Source organism: Mus pahari, chromosome 1 (assembly GCF_900095145.1).
Source record: "Mus pahari chromosome 1, PAHARI_EIJ_v1.1, whole genome shotgun sequence".
Classification (NCBI taxonomy): domain Eukaryota; kingdom Metazoa; phylum Chordata; class Mammalia; order Rodentia; family Muridae; genus Mus; species Mus pahari.
In genome coordinates this window covers 141,338,162-141,358,791 of record NC_034590.1, presented here as the reverse complement: position 1 = coordinate 141,358,791, position 20,630 = coordinate 141,338,162, and the positions used below count along the sequence as shown (strand labels likewise).

Genomic DNA, 20,630 nt, shown 5'->3' with positions numbered 1-20,630 from the left:
TAGTTGAAACCCTACCTGAGGTACTATAGTTGAAACCCTACCTGAGGTACTATAGTTGAAACCCTACCTGAGGTACTATAGTTGAAGGGTGTGCTGCCTATCCAGAAGATTTGACCTTGTGAATTGACTTATTCTTCTCCAAGGCACTTGAGAGAAAAGACAACGATAGCTGTTACATCTAGAGGCTACTATGGATTGGAGGAGGAGAAGGGAACTGCATGTCCTTCAACAAGGCGTCGGTCAACACCTCGAAGTTTGGCAGGTTTGACAAGTGGAGTTTTTGAATCTATAATGGTTCAAGTTTTGAGACAGGAAGAACAGCTGAGAGCAAAAGAAGAAAAAAGGTAAATGTTAAAATGTTAAATGTTCAGATTTACAAGAATTACTTTTAAAAGAATAGCTCCATTTATGTGCCAATATCACATTTTTGGTCCCATTTTAATAGGATTCTGTATTTAGTAGTAGTGGACTGTCAACAAAATATGAATTGTTAATGGATCACAGTGAAATTTGTTTTAAAGTGTATTTTAAATTATAAAACAATTATTTTGACTCTTTACAAAACCAAATTTTAGAAAAGATTTTCTAATTTTCTAGAAATCTTCTCAGGGGAACTTAAAATCACAGCAGCTTTTATATAGACTTGTAGTTTTAGAATGGAATCACACACCTTTATATTACTACTAATTCTAGAAATAATGACATTTAAGAATGACATAGGGGCTGGAATGATGATTCAGTAAGTAGTTAAAAGCTCTTGCTCATCTGGCAGAGGACATGGGTTTAATTCCCAAGGACACACACGGTAGCTCACAGCTTTCTAACTGTAATTCCAGGGAATCAAACACCTTCTTTTGAGCCAGGCGTGGTGGCACACGCCTTTAATCCCAGCACTCAGGAGGCAGAGGCATGCGGATTTCTGAGTTCGAGGCCAGCCTGGTCTTCAGAGTCAGTTCCAGGACAGCCAGGACTATACAGAGAAACCCTGTCTTGAAAAGCCACAAAAACAAACAAACACCTTCTTTTGGCCTCTAAAAGTACCAGGCATACACAAATACACAGACATAAAATAGCCATACACATAAAATAAAAAATTAAAGTTTGAAAAATAGAATGCCACCTCTGCCATTTCTTCATTTATTAACTTCTTGGCTAACTTCTTGTTTTAGACTCTTTAGGAAGGTGTCTTGTACTCAATTAGAGGGTACCTTTTGTGCCCAGGAGTATAGAGTGATGACATTATATAACGTTTTATTTGTAACAGAAGTAAAATAGAGCCCCAAGAGATAAGTGAAACTCATATCTGTAATTGAGTAGTGATTTTACACCAAGTCAAATCTCACACTGTACTAGGAATCTTTGCTCATATAATTAGGATTTGCTAGTGCTAGTTGAAGGCAACTTAAACCATTTTGTTGCTCTTATACTAATAAATGTAACTTGCTAATTGTAGGGCTCATAGCCATGACACTTTTAGCAATCTTAACTTTTTTTTTAGCAGTGATTCATTTCAGACACAATTATGGATACATTCCCACCCCCAACCCTGGCTTGTACAGAGCCCCAGAGAGTTTTTCTGCTATAGGAAATAAGGATTTTTAGAAAGAATTAAAATTAACCTGACAGTAGTGCTTAAATTGATTGGAATGGAGTACCAAAAAATTGGCAGGCTGGTGGAAGACAGTGCCTGCATTACTAGTTACCAAGAGCAGAGGGAGATGAGCTTGCTCTGGGAAGGCCTGACAGACCTAACCTTATACCTTCCTTGATAGAAGTAGAGCATGGACACAGCTGGGTGTGGTAGCACTTGCCTTTAATCCAGTACTCAGGGCTCAGGCAGGTGGCCCTCTGTGTGTTTGAGGCCAGCCATAAATGACACTATACTTAGAAGGAATTTACTAAGCCAGGCTTAGCTCTCAACATGTATAGTCAGTTTGTATCACATAGTATACCACCCTGTGATTTGCAGAAAAGTCAAAATAGCAAAGAAACTAAGTTTAAAAATGAGAAGAAACACAGAACTTGTCCAAAAATAAAGGTATTGAGATGATGACAAACATTTAGCATTCAAGTGTGAATATAGAGTGAGAAGCTAGAAATAGTCCCAGGTCATCTTTTTCTTTCAGCCTTAACATGAATTTATGTGTACTCTTGACACAAATAAACAGAGGAGAACAAGCCATGCACCCCCACACCCAACTCCCATTTATTTTCTTATTTAATTGTAAGAATTCTTTATATACTCAAGATACAAGTCATTTGCCAGACAAATATGACTGGCAGAAGCTTCTTCAAAACTGTGGCTTGCCTTTCTGTTTTCAGTGTATATCAAGAAGAAAGTTTTACCTTTGATATTCAGTTGATTTTTTTTTTAAATCTACACTTACTGTGAACTGTATAAAAAACTATAGACAACTGGGGTTATGAAATTTTTTCCTCCAGAAATTTCTAAGTTTATGATTGCATTTATTACATAATTGAAGTTAAACTTTTGTGTGTAGTGTGAGAAAAGTATAAAACTAATTTTTTCTTACTAGTAATCAATCAGTTTTACCAATATCAGCAAAACTAACCTATTATTTTTCCACTGAATTCTTTATTGAAATTAATAGAACAAGTATTTGTGAGTCATTCTGAATTCATTTATATATAAATACATTTAAGCTATTTCTGCTTAATTCGATGACTATTTGATTCTGTTACTGAGTACTATTTGAACTCAACTTCATATTGTAAGCTTTAAAATGAGATAATGTGAGTCTTCCAACTGTAGTTTTTATTATTTTTACATTTGTCTGTATTATGATCTTTACTTTTCCATGTGGTTTTAGAATAATTGTAAGTTCCTATACAAAAAAATCTGAGGGGATTTTGATTAATACTGCACAGATATTACTGATTAGATTTTGGTAATTGTTTTCTCTAATTTCGCTCTATAATATTTTGTATTATAAGTCATTTTAACTTGTAACTATATAGAAATTTATAATTATGTAGTGTAGTGACCTTTATTTCTTAAATCTGTCAGATTGCGCTTCATCTAGTGTAAAATATTGCTATATACTTGTAATTATTAGTTAGGAAAATTAACTTTTATTGTACCAGTTAGCTGGGCATGGTGGTGGTGTAGCCTCAGCACTTGGAAGGGACTGGTAGGAAGAGCAGGAATTCAAGTCATCCTTGACTGCACTGGGAGTTTGAGGGTCACCATGGTGTGTGTTGGTCTGTGTATGGTCCTGTCTCATAAAACCAAATTTGGGCTAGGGAGAAGGCTTAGTGGTAAAGTGCTTGCTGGTGAAGCATTAGGACCTGAGTTTGATCCCTACTACCTCCATAAAAAGCTGGGTGTGGCAGCACACATCCAGTACTGGGAGGCAGAAACGGGAGGATTCCCTGGCTGTGCTACCCAGTCATCTAAGCAGTTGGTGAGCTCCAAGCTCAGTGGGAGACGCTGTTTCAGAAAGATAAGTTGGAAAGTGATAGAAGAAGTCACATGATATCAATCTCTAATTTCACTGAGTACATACTCCCCTGCACACATCTGCACATGCGCATGCATGCACACATTCAGGTGCAAACTCACACACATACACACAAGCTTTTAATTTTTAAAAAGGAAAACAAGGAAAATTGTATTATACTAATGACTATAGTGACTTTAGTGATAGTGTGTGTTGTCAGCTGTTTGGGTTGATATAAGCAAAAAAGCTCTTCCATAAAATGTGTACTTAGGTAGAATATTTTCCCACTAGCATTTCATGTTTTTATTCAATAAGAGGCCCTTTCCCCCATAAAATGAGGTGAGGTGCCTGGTTCAATGGCATATGCCTTTAGTTCCAACACTTGAAAAGCAGAGACAGGTAGATCTCTATGAGTTACAGCCCACCCTATTCTACATAGAGAGTTTAAAGACAGAAGGACTGCATAGTGAGAACCCTGTATCAGACATATCAAACAAACAAACAAAACCAAAACAGCAAATACGATGGAGTACAGTAAAAGAAAACAGTCAACATTAACTTTGCCTTCACAATTAGACAGACATATAACATACACACAAAATAAAATGTATTGTACATACTAATTGATCAGTTTGGTGTTTGAGTATTTTATTAAATACTATAGTATATATGTCCGTGGAGAATGTTGCCCTGTAGTTTTCTGTTTCGTTGTTGTCCTTTTATTAGTTTTGATATCATAGTAAACTTGCTTTGTAAAAATGAATTTGGAAGCATTTCTTCCCTGCTGCTTTATGGAATTGTTTGAGGGAGTAGTTTCTGGTACTCAGGAAGGAGTTATGAAAAATTCTTTTGAAAGTATGACATCTCCCATTGAGGGGTTCAACTCAAGCTTAGGAAGGAGCCAAAAGAGTAAAATATATACTCTCTGATCAGTTCTCAGAGGTCTCCACTGACTGAACTGAAGGGCACCAAGAAGATGAGGTTGTCTGTAGATAACCTATACAACCAGAGGGGTAAATATAGAGGCAAGCAAAAGATACTTGGTATAGCATCTTTAAATTGTTCCTATCTAAAACTAGTTACAAATGTACAGGCTTACTTCTTCTTTATTTATTTGTTTGTTTATTTATTTATTAATTATATGTAAGTACACTGTAGCTGTCTTCAGACACTCCAGAAGAGGGCATCAGATCTTGTTACGGATGGTTATAAGGGATTTGAACTCCAGACCTTTGGAAGAGCAGTCGGGTGCTGAGCCATCTCACCAGTCCCAGGCTTACTTCTTAAGACTCAGCGTTACTGCAGGGCCTTTTTTGATGAATGATATTACCATATATTAAATTGTACAGGTTAGAAATCAGGAGTTCATTCTAGAAATGTTCATATTTCTTGCATTCATTTTGAATACACCCCAAGATTATGCCAGTTTATTTCCCAAGTATCTTTCATGTCTATATTTGTCTTTTGTTTTCAACTTCATCTTACTTAACAAAGGAGATTGTTTCTTTATTGGATTAAGAGAATCTGTGCTCTACTCATTCTAGTGTGTTTTACACATTAAACTGTATTGAGGGCTGGGGGTATAACTGAGCTGGTAAATTTATACTTAGCTATCTTTAGGAAAATCCCGACAGGACAACAAGCAGTTTGTGCTAATTGTTAGAGAGGGCCTTTTGATATAGAAAACATCAATATAATAAGTTCAAAGACTTAGAAAATTGAGTTAGATTTAGTTAATTTATGGTTGCTAAAATAATCATAGCACTATACCAACCACTTCATTTTATTTCTCATGGTGACCTTGAACCATTAAAGGAAGAATGTATTTTGTAGACCTTATTTATTGAACAAAAAGCTATATGATTTTTTTTTTAAAAAAATTTTGTTATAAGAACATATTGGCTCTCCTTACATAAAAATCTATGAATCTAGAATCTAGGTGTGTGTGTGTGTGTGTGTGTGTGTGTGTGTGTGTGTGTGTGTGTATTTTGTTTTAGTATTTTTGTCTTATAGGACACGTGCTGAGATCTTAGGCATGCACCATCTTACTCAGCCTAGAATATGTTATCATATAGTAGTTTTGATATCTTATTGTATTAAAAATCCTCTCATGTTTACTTTTTATAAAACTTAATGTTTAGATTACCAGAAATTGTATCCTTTAATATTCATTGTTTTACATACCTGTATGAATAAATCATCTTTTGATTTGGAAATCACCATAATTAAAGCAGTAAGTAGTTTCTACATGTATGTAAAATAAAAATTCTGAATTTCTAATTTATGTTCAAATTCTCTAACAAAAAATAGCAGTGATGTTTGACAGTTATCACTCTGAATCTTTACACCTTTCTAGTCTTTTGCTATTTTTTTTTAAGATTTCTGTATTTATTTTAGTTATACAAGTATTCTATCTGCATGTACATCTGCATGCTAGAAGAGGGCATGGGATCATATTATAGAGGGTTGTGAGCCACCATGTGTTTGCTGTGAATTGCACTCAGGACCTCTGGTAGATCTGGCTGGTCTACCAGTGAGCTGAGCCATCTGAACCACTGAGCCATCTCTCTAGCCTGCCTTTTGCTAATTTCCCATACAAATCCTGATGTTCCAGGTCAAATGCCAAAAGCTTTATATGTTCCTAACTATTCACATCTAAGGTGAGGGCATGCGACCAGGTATATATTCCTTAAGTGGAACAGCAAAGACAGGAGACTGTATATCTTGGCAGAAGTGGTAGTAGGAGTTTCAATTATTCTAGATTCTTATTTTCAGAGGTGTGAAATACTACTAGAAGTCTTAGTTTCCTAGAGAAATACATAAATGTAATTTAGGTTATTTTGTGCTTCTTTCGGGCTTCTGTAATTTTCTTACTAAACTTTAAATTCCTTTTTGCTTTTAACAGTGAGATTCTGTTGTTAGCAGAGAAGTTAAAAACCTGGCTGATAAATTTAATATGAGTAGTTAATGTTCCTAAAATGTAATATATATTACTTATTTTAAAATACAAATGCCCTAGCTCCCCTTTGTCATGCCTTAAGTTTGCTTCCATTGTAGTGTTTCCTTAATGGATAATTTTTAATAGAAGCTTCTGTGTTTTTACTGGATTGAAAACTCTTGAAAAGAGAGGTATCTGTTTTCTCCTCCTTTATAATAAGCATTCATTAAAAGTTTATAAAACTGGAGATACTTTGAAATGTAATTTTTTTTTTTTAATAAAGCCACTTACCATTAGCAATGTTGTTTCTAAATTATACATAGCTAAAATAACTAGAATTTCTGTTACTATTTCATACAGTAGCAGGTAAATGTAAGAAACAACATTTAAAAAATTGAGAGCTTATCTGGAAAAAAAGGCCAGTTTTTTTGTCCATTTGTCTGTTTGATTTTTTTAAATGATGAGCAATTGTGAGCTTTATTATTTTTAGTCTTTTAATATTTCCCCAAACAGAAGGCTTAGAATAATGAGCTAACATTCTAAAACCATGTACTGCTTTCTTTTATTTACTTATAGCAAACCAGTAGCCAACATCAAACTAAACGGAGAGAAACTTAAAGTAATCCCACTAAAATCAGGGACTAGACAAGCCTGCCCATTCTCTCCCTACCTATTCGATGTAGTACTTGAAGTCCTAGCCAGAGAATTAGAAAGCAAAAGGAGATCAAAGAAATACAAGTTGGAAAGGAAGAAGTCAAAATATCACAGATGACATGATAGTATATATAAGTAACCCCAAAAACTCCACCAGAGAACTCCTAAACCTGATAAACAACTTCAGTGAAGTAGCTGGATTTAAAATTAACTCAAACAAATCAATGGCCTTTCTCTACACAAAGATAAACAGGCTGAGAAAAAAATTTAGGGAAAAAAACACCCTTCAAAATAGTCACAAATAATATAAAATACCTTGGTGTGACTCTAACTAAGGAAGTGAAAGAGCTGAATGATAAGAACTTCAAGTCTCCAAAGAAAGAATTCAAAGAAGATCTCAGAAGATGGAAGATCTCCCAGGCTCATGGATTGGCAGGACTAACATAGTCAAAATGCCTATCTTGCCAAAAGCAATCTACAGATTCAATGCAATCCCCATCAAAATTCCAACCCAATTCTTCACTGAGTTAGAAAGGGCAATTTGCAAATCATCTGGAATAACAAAAAACCTAGGATAGCAAAAACTATTCTCAACAATAAAAGAACCTCTGGTGGAATCACCATGCCTGACCTCAAGCTGTACTACAGAGCAATTGTGATTAAAAACTGCATGGTACTGGTACAGTGACAGACAGGTAGATCAAAAGAATAGAATTGAAGACCCAGAAATGAATCCACACACCTATGGTCACTTGATCTTTGACAAGGGAGCTAAAACCATTCAGTGGAAAGAAGACAGCATTTTCAACAAATGGTGCTGGCTCAACTGGCAATTAGCATGTAGAAGAATGTGAATTGATCCATTCTTATCTCCTTGTACAAAGCTCAAGTCCAAGTTGATGCAGGGGAACTCCACATAGAACCAGAGACACTAAAATTTATAGAGGAGAACATGGGGAAACCCTCAAAGATACGGGCACAGGGGAAAAATTCCTGAACAGAACAGCAATGACTTGTGCTGTAAAATCAAGAATTGACAAATGGGACCTTATAAAATTGTAAAGCTCCTGTAAGGCAGAGGACACTGCCAATAAGACAAAATGGCAACCAACAGATTAGGAAAAGGTCTTTACCAATTCTAAATCTGATGGGGGCTAATATCCAACATATATAAAGAACTCAAGAAGTTGGACTCCTTCCCAGCACTTGGAAGGCAGAGACAGGTGGATTTCTTAGTTGGAGGCCAGCCTGGTCTACAGAGTGAGTTCCAGGACAGCCAAGACTATACAGAGAAACCCTGTCTAGGATTTAAAAAAAAAAATAAGTTGGACTCCAGAAAACCAAGTAACCCTATTAAAAATGGGGTACAGAGCTAAACAAAGAATTCTCAACTGAGGAATACCGAATGGCTGAGAAGCACCTAAAAAAATTTCAACATCCTTAATCATCAGGGAAATGCAAATCAAAACAACTCTGAGATACCACTTCACACCAGTCAGAATGGCTAAGATCAAAAATTCAGGTGACAGCAGATGCTGGCGAGTATGTGGAGAAAGAGGAACACTCCTCCATTGCTGGTAGGATTGCTAGCTTGTACAACCACTCTGGAAATCAGTATGGTGGTTCCTCAGAAAATTTGGACATAGATAGTACTGCCGGCAGATCCAGCAATACCTCTCCTGGGCATGTACCCAGAAGATGTTCCAACAGGTAATAAGGACACATGCTCNACTATGTTCATAGCAGCCTTATTTATAATAGCCAGAAGCTGGAAAGAACCCAGATGTCCCTCAACAGAGGAATGGATACAGGAAATGTGGTACATTTACACAATGGAGTACTACTCAGCTATTAAAAACAATGAATTCATGAAATTCTTAGACAAATGGATGGATCTGGAGGATATCATCCTAAGTGAGATAACCCAATCACAAAAGAACACACATGATATGCACTCACTGATAAGTGGATATTAGCCCAAAAGCTCAGAATGCCCAAGATACAATTTGCAAAACACATGAAACTCAAAAAGGAAGACCAAAGTGTGGATACTTCGATTCTTCTTAGAAGGGGGAACAAAATACCCATGGAAGAAGTTACAGAGACAAAGTTTGGAGCAGAGACTGAAGGAATAGACCATTCAGGACTTATTTAAGAACAGTCAGTGTTCTCAACTGTTGAGCACAGCTTCTTCTACTACTTTGTGTTTCAACTAATTTTTGATGAGCTGTTTTTGAGCCCTGGCTGTCCTGGAACTCACTCTGTAGACCAGGCTGGCCTCAAACTCAGAAATCTGCCTGCCTCTGCCTCCGAGTGCTAGGATTAAAGGCGTACACCACCACACCTGGCTCGATGATGATGAGCTGGTTTTAAAAGTCTGTCTTTATCAGGAAAATATGGAAAGCTTCAGCCTGCTTGCCTGTCTTTTTCCCCCCTTTGATACACTGTCTCAGTATGTACCTTTGACTGATTAGTAACTTACTATGTAGACTTTGACTGCACTTGCTTCTGTTTCCCCAGTGCTTGGATTAAAGGTGTGAGCTACATTGTCTCAAAAATGCAGGGGGTGGGGGGAGATGGTTCCAGAGTTTAAGAACACTGGCTGCTATTGTAGAAGACCCAGGTTCAATTCTCAGCACCCAAATGGAGAGGCCCACAACCCTCTGTAATTTTAGTTCCAGATAGGCGGTGCCACCTTCTGTCTTCCACAGGCATTAGGCACACATGAGGTTCATATACATACAGGCAAAATACTCATATATATCAGATAAATTAAAAATTGGTAGATTATATACATTATCTCTCGAGCTCTAGATACCAGGGCTCTCCTATTTCCTATTTACCACATTGTTGAGAATCAGTTGAAAGACTCCACAGTCCTGTTTTTAAGCCCAGTATGTGGTACTCACTAGAATACAACCAGGAAGATTTCTGCAAGGTCAAGATTAGCCTGGAATGTATAGTAAGGTCCAAGCCAATCTGGACTGCATAAATGATACCCTATATCGAACAAACAAAAACCCGTAGCAACTGTGTGCTCCTCCCCCTTCTATACCCTTCCTTAGTGAAGCCAAAGTCTTGGACTAGATTCTAGCACCCTCCCCTGAAAAAAATACAGTTCATAATGAGTAGCATTGTGAATAGTATCACCTAAGTAACTGCACATAGAGCATATCGAGCTGCCAGCATTGTATTTCAACTGCATGGTGGCTCTTCTAGGGACGTGACCTAACAGAATCTATATATCATTGCTTAATTTCCTTCCAAGAGTAACCAATTGATGCTAACTTTAGTCTGCCAAGTAAACTCTACACTTAGACTCTCTTATACCAACCTGCTATGGAATTCTGAAGACATCTTCTCATCTTTCTATGTGTGCGTTCTTTAGTGTCTCCATTACGTGAATAGTTTCAGAAATTACCATGCCACTAACCTAATAACCAAAGGCACCTTAACACTGATTTTGACAACAATAGTCCATAAATTTTTTCATCTGCTTAAATTTCCTCTTTCATTCTTTTCCTAAGCACTAGTTACTTTTCTTGCCATCTCTTCAGAAACAGGTAATTTTCCTTTATCAGTACAAAGAATAATTCATTGATATTTCTGTATTGCCTCTAGAATACCATGATTCTATTTTGTTCTCTTTCTCTACTTGGGGCTCATTATTGTTATTATCATTGTCATTATCATTATTTTATTATCTTATCTATTCTAGTATTTGGTATTCCTTCATAGGAGTTGAGCATATGTGATTCAAATAAAAATTAAAAATTTAATACTCCCAGAATCTGATACTTTGAAGTTCTAACATAACACCCAAATGGAAATTTTCACACCTGATGAAATTTACACTCAAATTTAAAGTTTATATGGATTACATTCAGTGCATGGACTCATTAACATACTATATTTGCATAAAACTACCTTTAGTCAACATATATATAATACATGTGGAATGTAAATTAATTTCATGTTTAAATTTGGATTCCATCTTCAAGATACTTTAAGTATATGCAAAAACTATGAAATCCAAAACTTTTTGTCCCCAGCATTTCCATTAGAGATACTCAGCATGTCAATTCATTCTTTGGACAAAAACAAGGTATTACACATTTTGCTTTGTTTTAATTGTGCTTTTCATTTCTTTTTATTTTATATGTATATTTCATTTGCATGTATTTATGTACAACATACATGTACCTGGTGCGTCTGGAGGCCAGAAGAGGCTGTCTGATCACTTGGAACGGAAGTTACAGACATTTGTGAACTGCCATGTGGGTACTGGGAACTGGACCTGTTGTTATCTGCAAGATGAGCAACTACTACTCTTAATTGTTAAGCCATCTTGCCAGACCTGAATTTCTTTTAAATGTGTGGGGTGTGTATGAGAGAGACAGACCAAGACAGAGATGGCGGTCATGCATTCCATACAGTCTATATACCTAAACAGAGGGCAACTTAATTACTAAGCCATGTCCCAGGCCCTTACATTTTGATTTTTAAAATAGAAATTTATCATAAGTGCTGTTAAATTTTGCTTGTATGTACAGTTACATAGAGATCTCAATGTAGGATCTGAGAGGATTTAATAGCCAATAATTGATTTTACAGTGAGTTCATAGTCAAAGGTTGAAAAAGTTGATCAAACTCAGAGACAAGTCAGCCACTCTTTTTACTTTTAACTTTTTACTTTTTTTTTTTTTAAGATTTATTTATTTATTATATGTAAGTACACTGTAGCTGTCTTCAGACACTCCAGAAGAGGGCATCAGATCTTGTTACGGATGGTTATGAGCCACCATGCTTTTAAGTTTAATTCAATTTTATGGAAAATGGAAAAATTCTGTATACTTAACAGCAGAATTTTGAAGAAGAAATTCTGCTTGACCTAGTTTATAAGTTTAGAGAAACTTCATTTATTGTTAACAAATAGAATCTGTACTTTGAGTTAGATAAACAGGATCTTCAAATAATGACCTAGATCGTCTTTAGGTTTAAAATTTTTGATTTAAGAATTATTTTATTTTATTTTTTTAATTTGTAGACTATAAAGTCATATAATACTGTTAAGGCTTCTAGTAAAAGAATAGTCTCAGGCTGGAGAAATGGCTTAGTGCTTACGAACCCTGGCTGCTCTTCCAGAGGTCCTCAGTTCAGTTCCCAGCAACCACATGGTGGCTCACAACCATCTACAATGTGATCTGCTGCCTTCTTGGCATATAGGTGTACTTGTAGACAGAGCACACATATATATAAAATAAATAATAAATAACAAGATAATTTTAGGGAAGGAGGAAGGGAGGGGGAACAGAGAGAAAGAAAGCGGGGAGAGAGAAAACAGTCTCATTACTACTTATTTCCCAGATTTAGAACCAACTGTTTCTTGTCCTTTTTAGTATAGCAATATATATTGATGCCTGTATGAAAAAAAAAAAAAAAAGATTTAGTTCTATCGGAACTATTTCCATTGGTAGAAAAGTTGCATGTTGACCTTGATCTTGACCTCTAATGCCTCATCTTTTTGTTTTGTTTTGGTTTGGTTATGGTTTGGGGGTTTTTGTTTGTTTTTGTTTTTGTTTTTTGAGATAGGATCTCACTGAGTAACTCTGGCTGTCCAGGAACTCATTAGGTAGACCACGCTGGCTTTGAACTCTGAGAGATGCACCTGCCTCTGCCTCCCTCATGCTCTGCCTGTATTATTTTATATTAATAGTTTAGCCATCTTATTTTAACACCAAACTAAACATTCCTTTTTGATGAATATATACCCACATGATTAACAGTTTATTTCTAACCATTCTTGTATAATTTTTTTGTGGTCATGTTTTAAGTACTCCATTAAAGTATTTTCCTCTTCATTTCTTTCACTTCATTGACCTTTCTTTCCTTGCTACCTCTAATTGCTTTTAATCCCATTTAGTTTGTTTTCTTTTTAATCTGAAACATTTTAATTTTCAGCAGTAAAAGTTCCAATTTGATTTTTACTTTTGGTTTTGGTTTTTGGTCTTGGGGTTTGTTTCCCAGACAGGGTTTCTCGGTGTAGCCCTGGCTGTCCTGGAACTCACTCTGTAGTCCAGGCTGGCCTAGAACTCAGAGATTTGCCTGACTCTGCCTCCCTACTGCTGGTATTAAAGGTGTGGGCCACCACTACCTGACATTGTTTTGTTGTTTATTTGTTTAAATACTTTTCAAGTTAAGTGAGTTTCGTTGTTAATGTTGTTTGGTTTTGTTTTTTGTGTTTGAGACCAGCTCTCACTAGATACAGATATCCTTGGATAACATGGAATTCACTATCATAAACCAGACTAGATTTGAACTTGTAGCCTCTTGTCTTCCAAGTACTGGAATTACACACTTGTGCCCCAGACACCTAGTTTAAGTGAACTACTTGACCGTGCCAAAATATAGCTTCAATAACTATCACAGTGTCTGGTAATTCTAACACCAGTATCAATATTCGTTAATTTTTTGGAGAATTACATGCTATGTAGTTTATTTACCCTGACTCCTCCCTTTAATTCCTACCAAATTTACCTCTATTAAGCTTTTCCCTCATTTTCCTGTCTTCTCTCTCCTTTCAAAATAACCTGTTGAGTCCAATTCATGCTGGGTATGTCAGCAGCCAGTAGAGCATGACCAACCTACCAGAGGCCACACTCTAAGAAAACTGCCTCTTCCTCCATTACTTGTCTGTTGCTTATCAGTTATGGGTAGAGCTTGTGAATCCTTTCCCCTCCATGCTAAATGTTGACTAGCTTGATCTTGTATGGGTCTTATGCCAGCAGTCACAGCTGCTATGAATTCATACATACAACATTCCTGTATTCTGGCCTCCCTTATCCCTCACTCTTACTGTCACTTTTTCCAACCCTTCTTCTACAGTGGTCCCTGAGTATTGGGGTAGGGGTGTTATATAGTGTCCTAATTATGGTTGAACATCCATTGACAACATGTTCTCTGCATTTTGACTAGTTGTGAATTCCTGTGTTTGCTATCATCCATTGCTCATCACTAATGAGGTCTGATAACAGTACTAACCTGTGGGCAGAGAGTGATGGATTTAGAAGGCAGTTTGATTGACTTTGTCCATTTAGCAGAATAAGTATAGGTTCATTCCTGGGACCTGTGAATTCCCCAACCGTGGGTCCTTGGTCAAATTGGCGGTACCACACCTGCATTTTCTCCTGTGGAGCAGGGTTTAATAAACCCAACCAGAAAGTAGCTGCTTATCCCCATATTTGTATCACCAGTGGACCCATGAGAATATCTTGCCATAGTGCTTGTTGTTGTAGTTCACAGGTTCTTGGCTGGGGGAGACTGTTGACTTGTTTACCAGCAGCCTACATAACACCTTCCAGTACTATGTAAGCCTGCAGGAGGGAAGCACTCTGCTCAGTGCCAACTGGATTTCCTCATGTCCTGTAACCTATGTGTGGTATCTTCACCAGTAGGGTCTTACCATTAAGTTCTAATAGGCAACCTAGAACAATGTCAATAGTGTGTATTGCTTTGAGGATCTCTGGAATACCTGTGACCAACAACTCAAAGGGAGGTATCATATACCTGGCACTGGGCATTTTATTTGGCAGTATGTGCCTTTGCCAAGAAGCAAAATTTCCTGTGTAGGGTAACTAATTAAATGCTTATAAAATGGGTTTCCATATGACTTTTTCAAATATTCTTAGTGTTCATTATAAATAGTACATGCCTCTTGGCAGTCTGTTCTGACTTTTTAATTTAGCTTTCCTCATGTATAACATCCTTATTTTTCTTAGTGTGTTGTTTCATCTGGACAATACTTAAACAGTTATGTTGCAGGACACATAGAATAACTAGACATTGAGTCATGGATGCCTTGGTCCTAGCCTTCTGACTATTGTTTAAGGGTTTTCTGACAAAACCATGAGACAGAAAAGTTTATGGATTCTGCCAGCCCTTTTTAAGCCTGGCTTGCTAAAGTGAACAGTTATATCTTGTTAGTCTATGCATATATTCTTTGCCTCTTTTCCTCTTTTTTGTTTTGTTTTGTTTTGTTTTTTTAATAATCAAGGTGAAACCACTCAGGCTGTAATCTTTTTAAATGGGTGAAGCCAAACTCTACAAGTATACTACTATTGCCACCCCCACAAAGTAAAAATAAAATTCTTCAAAACTGTAAAGGTTTTTGGAACTATTTTAATTGCTTAGTTTTAAATCATAATATCTAACCTCTTTTGCTGCCCATCCCCCAAATGACAACCATGAAAACCACTTTACTGCAACCACAGCTGCATTGGCTGTGGTCATGCAGTGGCCATGTCTTGTCCAGGAAGACTGGCTCCAGTAGATGGCATCACATCCATGCACAGAAAACAAAAGGAGATAAAGTTGGGCAGAGGATGTGACACATTCAGGGGATCCAGGAGGAGTTGGAGAGAGGCTAAGGGTTGAATATGATCAAAATATAATGTCCAGGTATATTAAATTCTCAAATACTAAATAAAAAAATATTTTAAAAAGAGTTAACACATCATAAATCATTTTACCTGCAACATTCTGTTTTTGAATATGCTTCCCTAGTTTTCTTCAGTAGGGTTTAATTGTTATGAAAACATAATTGATGGTTTCATTGCAAATTCAGAGTTTTGCCAGAGAATGGCTGCCACACCTGGAAAGATATCTCAGAATGACACTAGATCCTAATGAAGGTCAGACAGTGTCAAAGCCAACAAGTGGCAATATCCCTTTTAAATTCTGGGGAAGATGGAAATTTACTAGCCAAATTCCACCAGAGCCTTTCCATCATCCCCAATCACAATCTGATTTCCACAAACTTCTAGAAGTTTCTTTTTAAAAGCATAATGAGTTATATCATTGCCTAGTCCAGTTGTCCTCAGAGAGGTTTCCTCTCTGGCAACTGATGGGAACAGATGCAGAGACCACAGCCAGCATTAGGTAGAGAGCGCAAAGGAGATGAGGGCCCTCCCCTTAGAGCTTGGGGAATCACACAGGAAAGGGATAAGAAGGATTGTAGGATCCAGAAGGGCTGAGGGCACTAGGAGAACATGGCCCACAGAATCAAGTAATCAGGGCTCATAGAGGCTCACAGAGACTGAAGTGACCGTCACAGACCTGCATGGGTCTGTGCTAGGTCCTCTGCATATATGGTATAATCATTGGTTTAGTGTTTCTGTGGGACTCCTAACAGTGCAAGTGGGGCTGTCTTTGACTCTTTTGACTGGGCATGGAACCCATTTCCTCCTATTGGGTTGTCTCATCTAGCTAGCTTTAATATGAGGATTTGTACTTATTCATACTGTATCTATTTATTTTAATTGGATATTGTACTGGCTAGTTTTGTGTCAACTTGACACAGCTGGAGTTATCACAGAGAAAGGAGCTTCAGTTGGGGAAATGCCCCTATGAGATCCAGCTGTGGGGCATTTTCTCAATTAGTGATCAAGGGGGAGAGGCCCCTTGTTGGTGGGACCATCTCTGGGCTGGTAGTCCTGGGTTCTATAAGAGAGCAGGCTGAGCAAGCCAGGGGAAGCAAGCCAGTAAAGAACATCCCTCCATGGCCTCTGCATCAGCTCCTGCTCCCTGACCTGCTTGAGTTTCAGTCCTGACTTCTTTCAGTGATGAACAGCAGTGTGGAAGTGTAAGCTGAGTAAACCCTTTCCACCCTGACTAAGACAGATATTATATTTGCTTACATTTCAAATGTCATTCCCTTTCCTGGTTTCCCCTTTGCAAACCTTTCTCTGTCCCATCCCCCCTTACCCTGCTTCTATGAGGGTGCTCCCCCACTACCCCACCCACTCCTGCCTTACCGCCCTAGCATTTCTTTCCAATGAGGCATCAAGGGCCTTCCCTCCCGTTGATGCCAGATAAGGCCTCTTCAGCTCCTTCAGTCCTGCCCCTAACTTTTCCATTGGGGTCCCTGTGGTTCAATGGTTAGCTGCCAGCATCCATATCTGTATTAGTCAGGATCTGGCAGAGCCTCTCAGGAGACAGCTGTATCAGGCTCCTGTCAGCAAGCACTTCTTGGCATCAGCAGTAGTATTTGGGTTTGGTGTCTGCATTTGGGATAGATCCCTAGGTGGGGCAGTCTCTGGATGGCCTTTCCTTCAGTCTCTGCTCGACTCTTTGTCCCTGTATCTCCTTAAGACAGGAGCAATTCTGGGTTAAAATTTTGGAGATGGGTGGGTGGCCCCATCCCTCAACCAGGGGGCCATGCTTAACCACTGGATATGGTCTCAAAAGGTTCTCCCTCCCCTTTCTGGGATATTTCAGCTAATGTCATTCCTGTGGGGTCCTGGGAGGCTCTTACTTTCTTGGCATCTAGAACTTTCTGGTTACTACCCTCAGTTCCCCATTCCCTATTGCTACACACCTCTGTTCAATTTATTGCCCCTCTGTACATCTTCTCCATCTCCTCCCATACCTGATTCTGCCCCTCTTTTCCCCCTTCCCCTCTTCTCTTCTGCCCAAGTCCCCCCCACACTCTACTTCCCTTGATTATTTTGTTTCCCTTTCAAAGTAAGACTGAAGCATTCACTCTTTGGTCTTCCTTCCTTTTGAGTTTCATGTGGTCCATGAGTTGTATCATGGGTATTCCATGATCTTTGCCTAATATTCACTTATCAGTGAGTACATACCATGTGTGTTTTGTGACTGAGTTACCTCACTTAGGATGATATTTTCTAGATCCATCCGTTTGCCTGTGAATTTCATGAAGTCATTGTTTCTAATAGCTGAGTAGTATTCCATTGTGTAAATATACCACATTTTTTATATCTGTTCCTCTGTTGAGGGACATCTGTGTTGTTTCTAGCTTTTGACTATTATAAATATGACTGCTGTGAACATAGTGGAGCATGTGTCCTTATTGCATGTTGGAGCATATTCTGGATATATGCCCAGGACTAGTGGTGTAGCTACGTCCTCAGGTAGTACTATGTCCAGTTTTATGAGGAACCACCATACTGATTTCCTGAGTGATTGTACCAGCTTACAATCCCACCAGCAATGGAGGAGTATTTGTCTTTCTCCACATCCTCTCCAACATGTGTTGTCACCTGAGGTTTTAATCTTAGCCATCCAGACTAGTTTAATGTGTAATCTCAGGGTTGTTTTGATTTGCATTTCCCTGATGACATAAGGATGTTGAACATTTCTTTAGGTGCTTCTCTGTCATACAGGTTTCCTGAGTTGAGAATTCTCTGTTTAGCTCTGTTCCCCATTTGTTGAGAGGTGTCTTAGTTAGGGTTTTACTGCTGTGAACAGACACCATGACCAAGGCAAGTCTTATAAAACAAAAAACAAAAAAACCAACATTTAATTGGGGCTGGCTTACAGTTTCAGAGGTTCCATCCATTATCATCAAGGTGGGAGCATGGCAGTATCCAGGCAGGCATGGCGCAGGCAGAGCTGAGAGTTCTATATCTTCATCCAAAGGCTGCTAGTGGAAAACTGACTTCCAGGCACCTATGGTGAGAGTATTAAACCCACACCCACAGTCACACACCTACTCCAACCAGGTCACACCTATTTCAACAAGGCCACACCTCCAAATGGTGCCACTCCTGGTGCAAGAATATACAAACCATCACAATGGTGTTATTTGGTTCTCTGGAGTCTAACTTAATGAGTTCTTTGAATATATTGGGTATTAGCCCTCTATCAGATGTATGGTTGGTAAAGATCTTTTCCCAATCTGTTGGTTGCCATTTTGTCCTACAGAAGCTTTGCAATTTTATGAGGTAGCACTTGTCGATCCTTGATCTCAGAGCTTAAGCCATTAGTGTTGGGTTTAGGAAATTCCCCCTGTGCTCTTGTGTTCAGTTTCTCTTCTATTAGATTCAGTGTATCTGTTTCTATGTGGAGTTCCCCTTCATCAACTTGGACTTGAGCTTTGTACAAGGAGATAAGAATGGATCAATTTGCACTATTTTAACATGCTGACTGATAGTTGAACCAGCACCATTTGTTGAAAATGCTGTCTTCTTTCCACTGGATGGTTTTAGCTCCTTTGTCAAAGATCAAGTGACCATAGGTGTGTGGGTTCATTTCTGGGTCTTCAATTCTATTACATTGATCTATCTGCTTGTCTCTGTATCAAAACTATGCAGTTTTTGTTTTTGTTTTTGTTTTATCACTATTGCTCTGTAGTATACAGCTTTAGATTAGGGATGGTGATTCCCCCAGATATTCTTTTAATGTTGAGAATAGTTTTCACTACCCTGGGGTGTTTTTTGTTGTTGTTGTTATTTCAAATGAATTTGAGAATTGCTCTTTTTAACTCTGTGAAGAATTGAGTTGGAATTTTGACGGGGGTTGTATTGAATCTGTAGATTGCTTTCAGCAAAATGGCCATTTTTACTATGTTAATCCTGCCCATCCATGAGCATGGGAGATCTTACCGTCTTCTGAGGTCTTCAATTTCTTTCCTCAGAGACTTGAAGTTCTTGTTGTACAGATCTTTCACTTGCTTTGTTAGAGTCACACCAAGATATTTTATATTATTGTGACTATCATAAAGGGTGTCATTTCCCTAATTTCTTTCTCAACCTGTTTATCATGTGTATAAAGGAAGGCTACTGATTTGAGTTAATTTTATATCCACTCACTTTGCTGAAGTTGTTTATCTGTAGGAATTCTCTGGAGTCACTTAAGTATAATATCATATCATCTGCAAATAGTGATACTTTGACTTCTTCTTTTCTAATTTGTATCCCTCTGACCTTTTGTTGCCTAATTGCTCTAGCTAGAACCTCAAGTACTATATTAAATAGATAGGGAGAGTCTAGTCCCTAATTTTAGTGGGATTGCTTCAAGTTTCTCTCTATTTAGTTTGATGTTGGCTACTGGTTTGTTGTATAGTGCTTTTACTATGTTTAAGTACGGCCTTGAATTCCTGATCTTTCCAAGACTTTTAACATGAAGGGATGTTGAATTTTGTCAAATGCTTTTTCAGCATCTAATGAAATGATCATGTGGATTCTTTTCTTTGAGTTTGTTTATGTAGTGGATTACACATGAGAGATTTCTAAATATTGAACCATCCCTGCATCCCTGGGATGGAGCCAACTTGATCATGGTGAATGATCGTTTGGATGTATTCTTGGATTTAGTTTTTGAGAGTTTTTTTTTTTTTCATTTTAATTTTATTTGTAATTAATTTTTTACACTCCATATTCCATTCCTCAAACCTCCCCATCCACCCTCCGACTGCTCCACATCCAACACCTCCTCCCCACTCCACCCCATCTCCATGTGGATGCCCCCTCCTACCCCACCCGACCTCTAAACTCCCTGGAACCTCCAGTTTCTTGAGGGTTAGGTGCTTCATCTCTGAATGAACACACACTTACACACTTGGAAGTCCTCTACTGTATGTGTGTTAGGGGCCTCATGCCAGGTGGCGTATGCTGTCTGTTTGGTAGTCCAGTGTTTGAAAGATCTCAGGGTCCAGATTAATTAAGACTGCTGGTCCTCGGGCTGGTGAGATGGCTCAGCGGGTAAGAGCACCCGACTGCTCTTCCAAAGGTCCAGAGTTCAAATCCCAGCAACCACATGGTGGCTCACAACCATCC

At 38.1% G+C, this 20,630-nt stretch overlaps 1 protein-coding gene across 3 annotated transcripts in view; it reads left to right on the top strand.

The window, feature by feature from the left end:
* The window catches only part of Kiaa2026 (KIAA2026 ortholog), a 96,608-nt gene that overhangs the window by 23,660 nt on the left and 52,318 nt on the right, over nt 1-20,630 (top strand). Inside the window, exon 2 of one of the 3 annotated variants that reach the window (XM_021197671.2) lies at nt 144-344. The exons of the other annotated variants lie outside the window; for them this stretch is intronic. Coding sequence (XP_021053330.1) covers nt 144-344 — 201 coding nt within the window. The remainder of the gene's footprint in view (nt 1-143; nt 345-20,630) is intronic. 3 annotated transcript variants of the gene reach the window in all.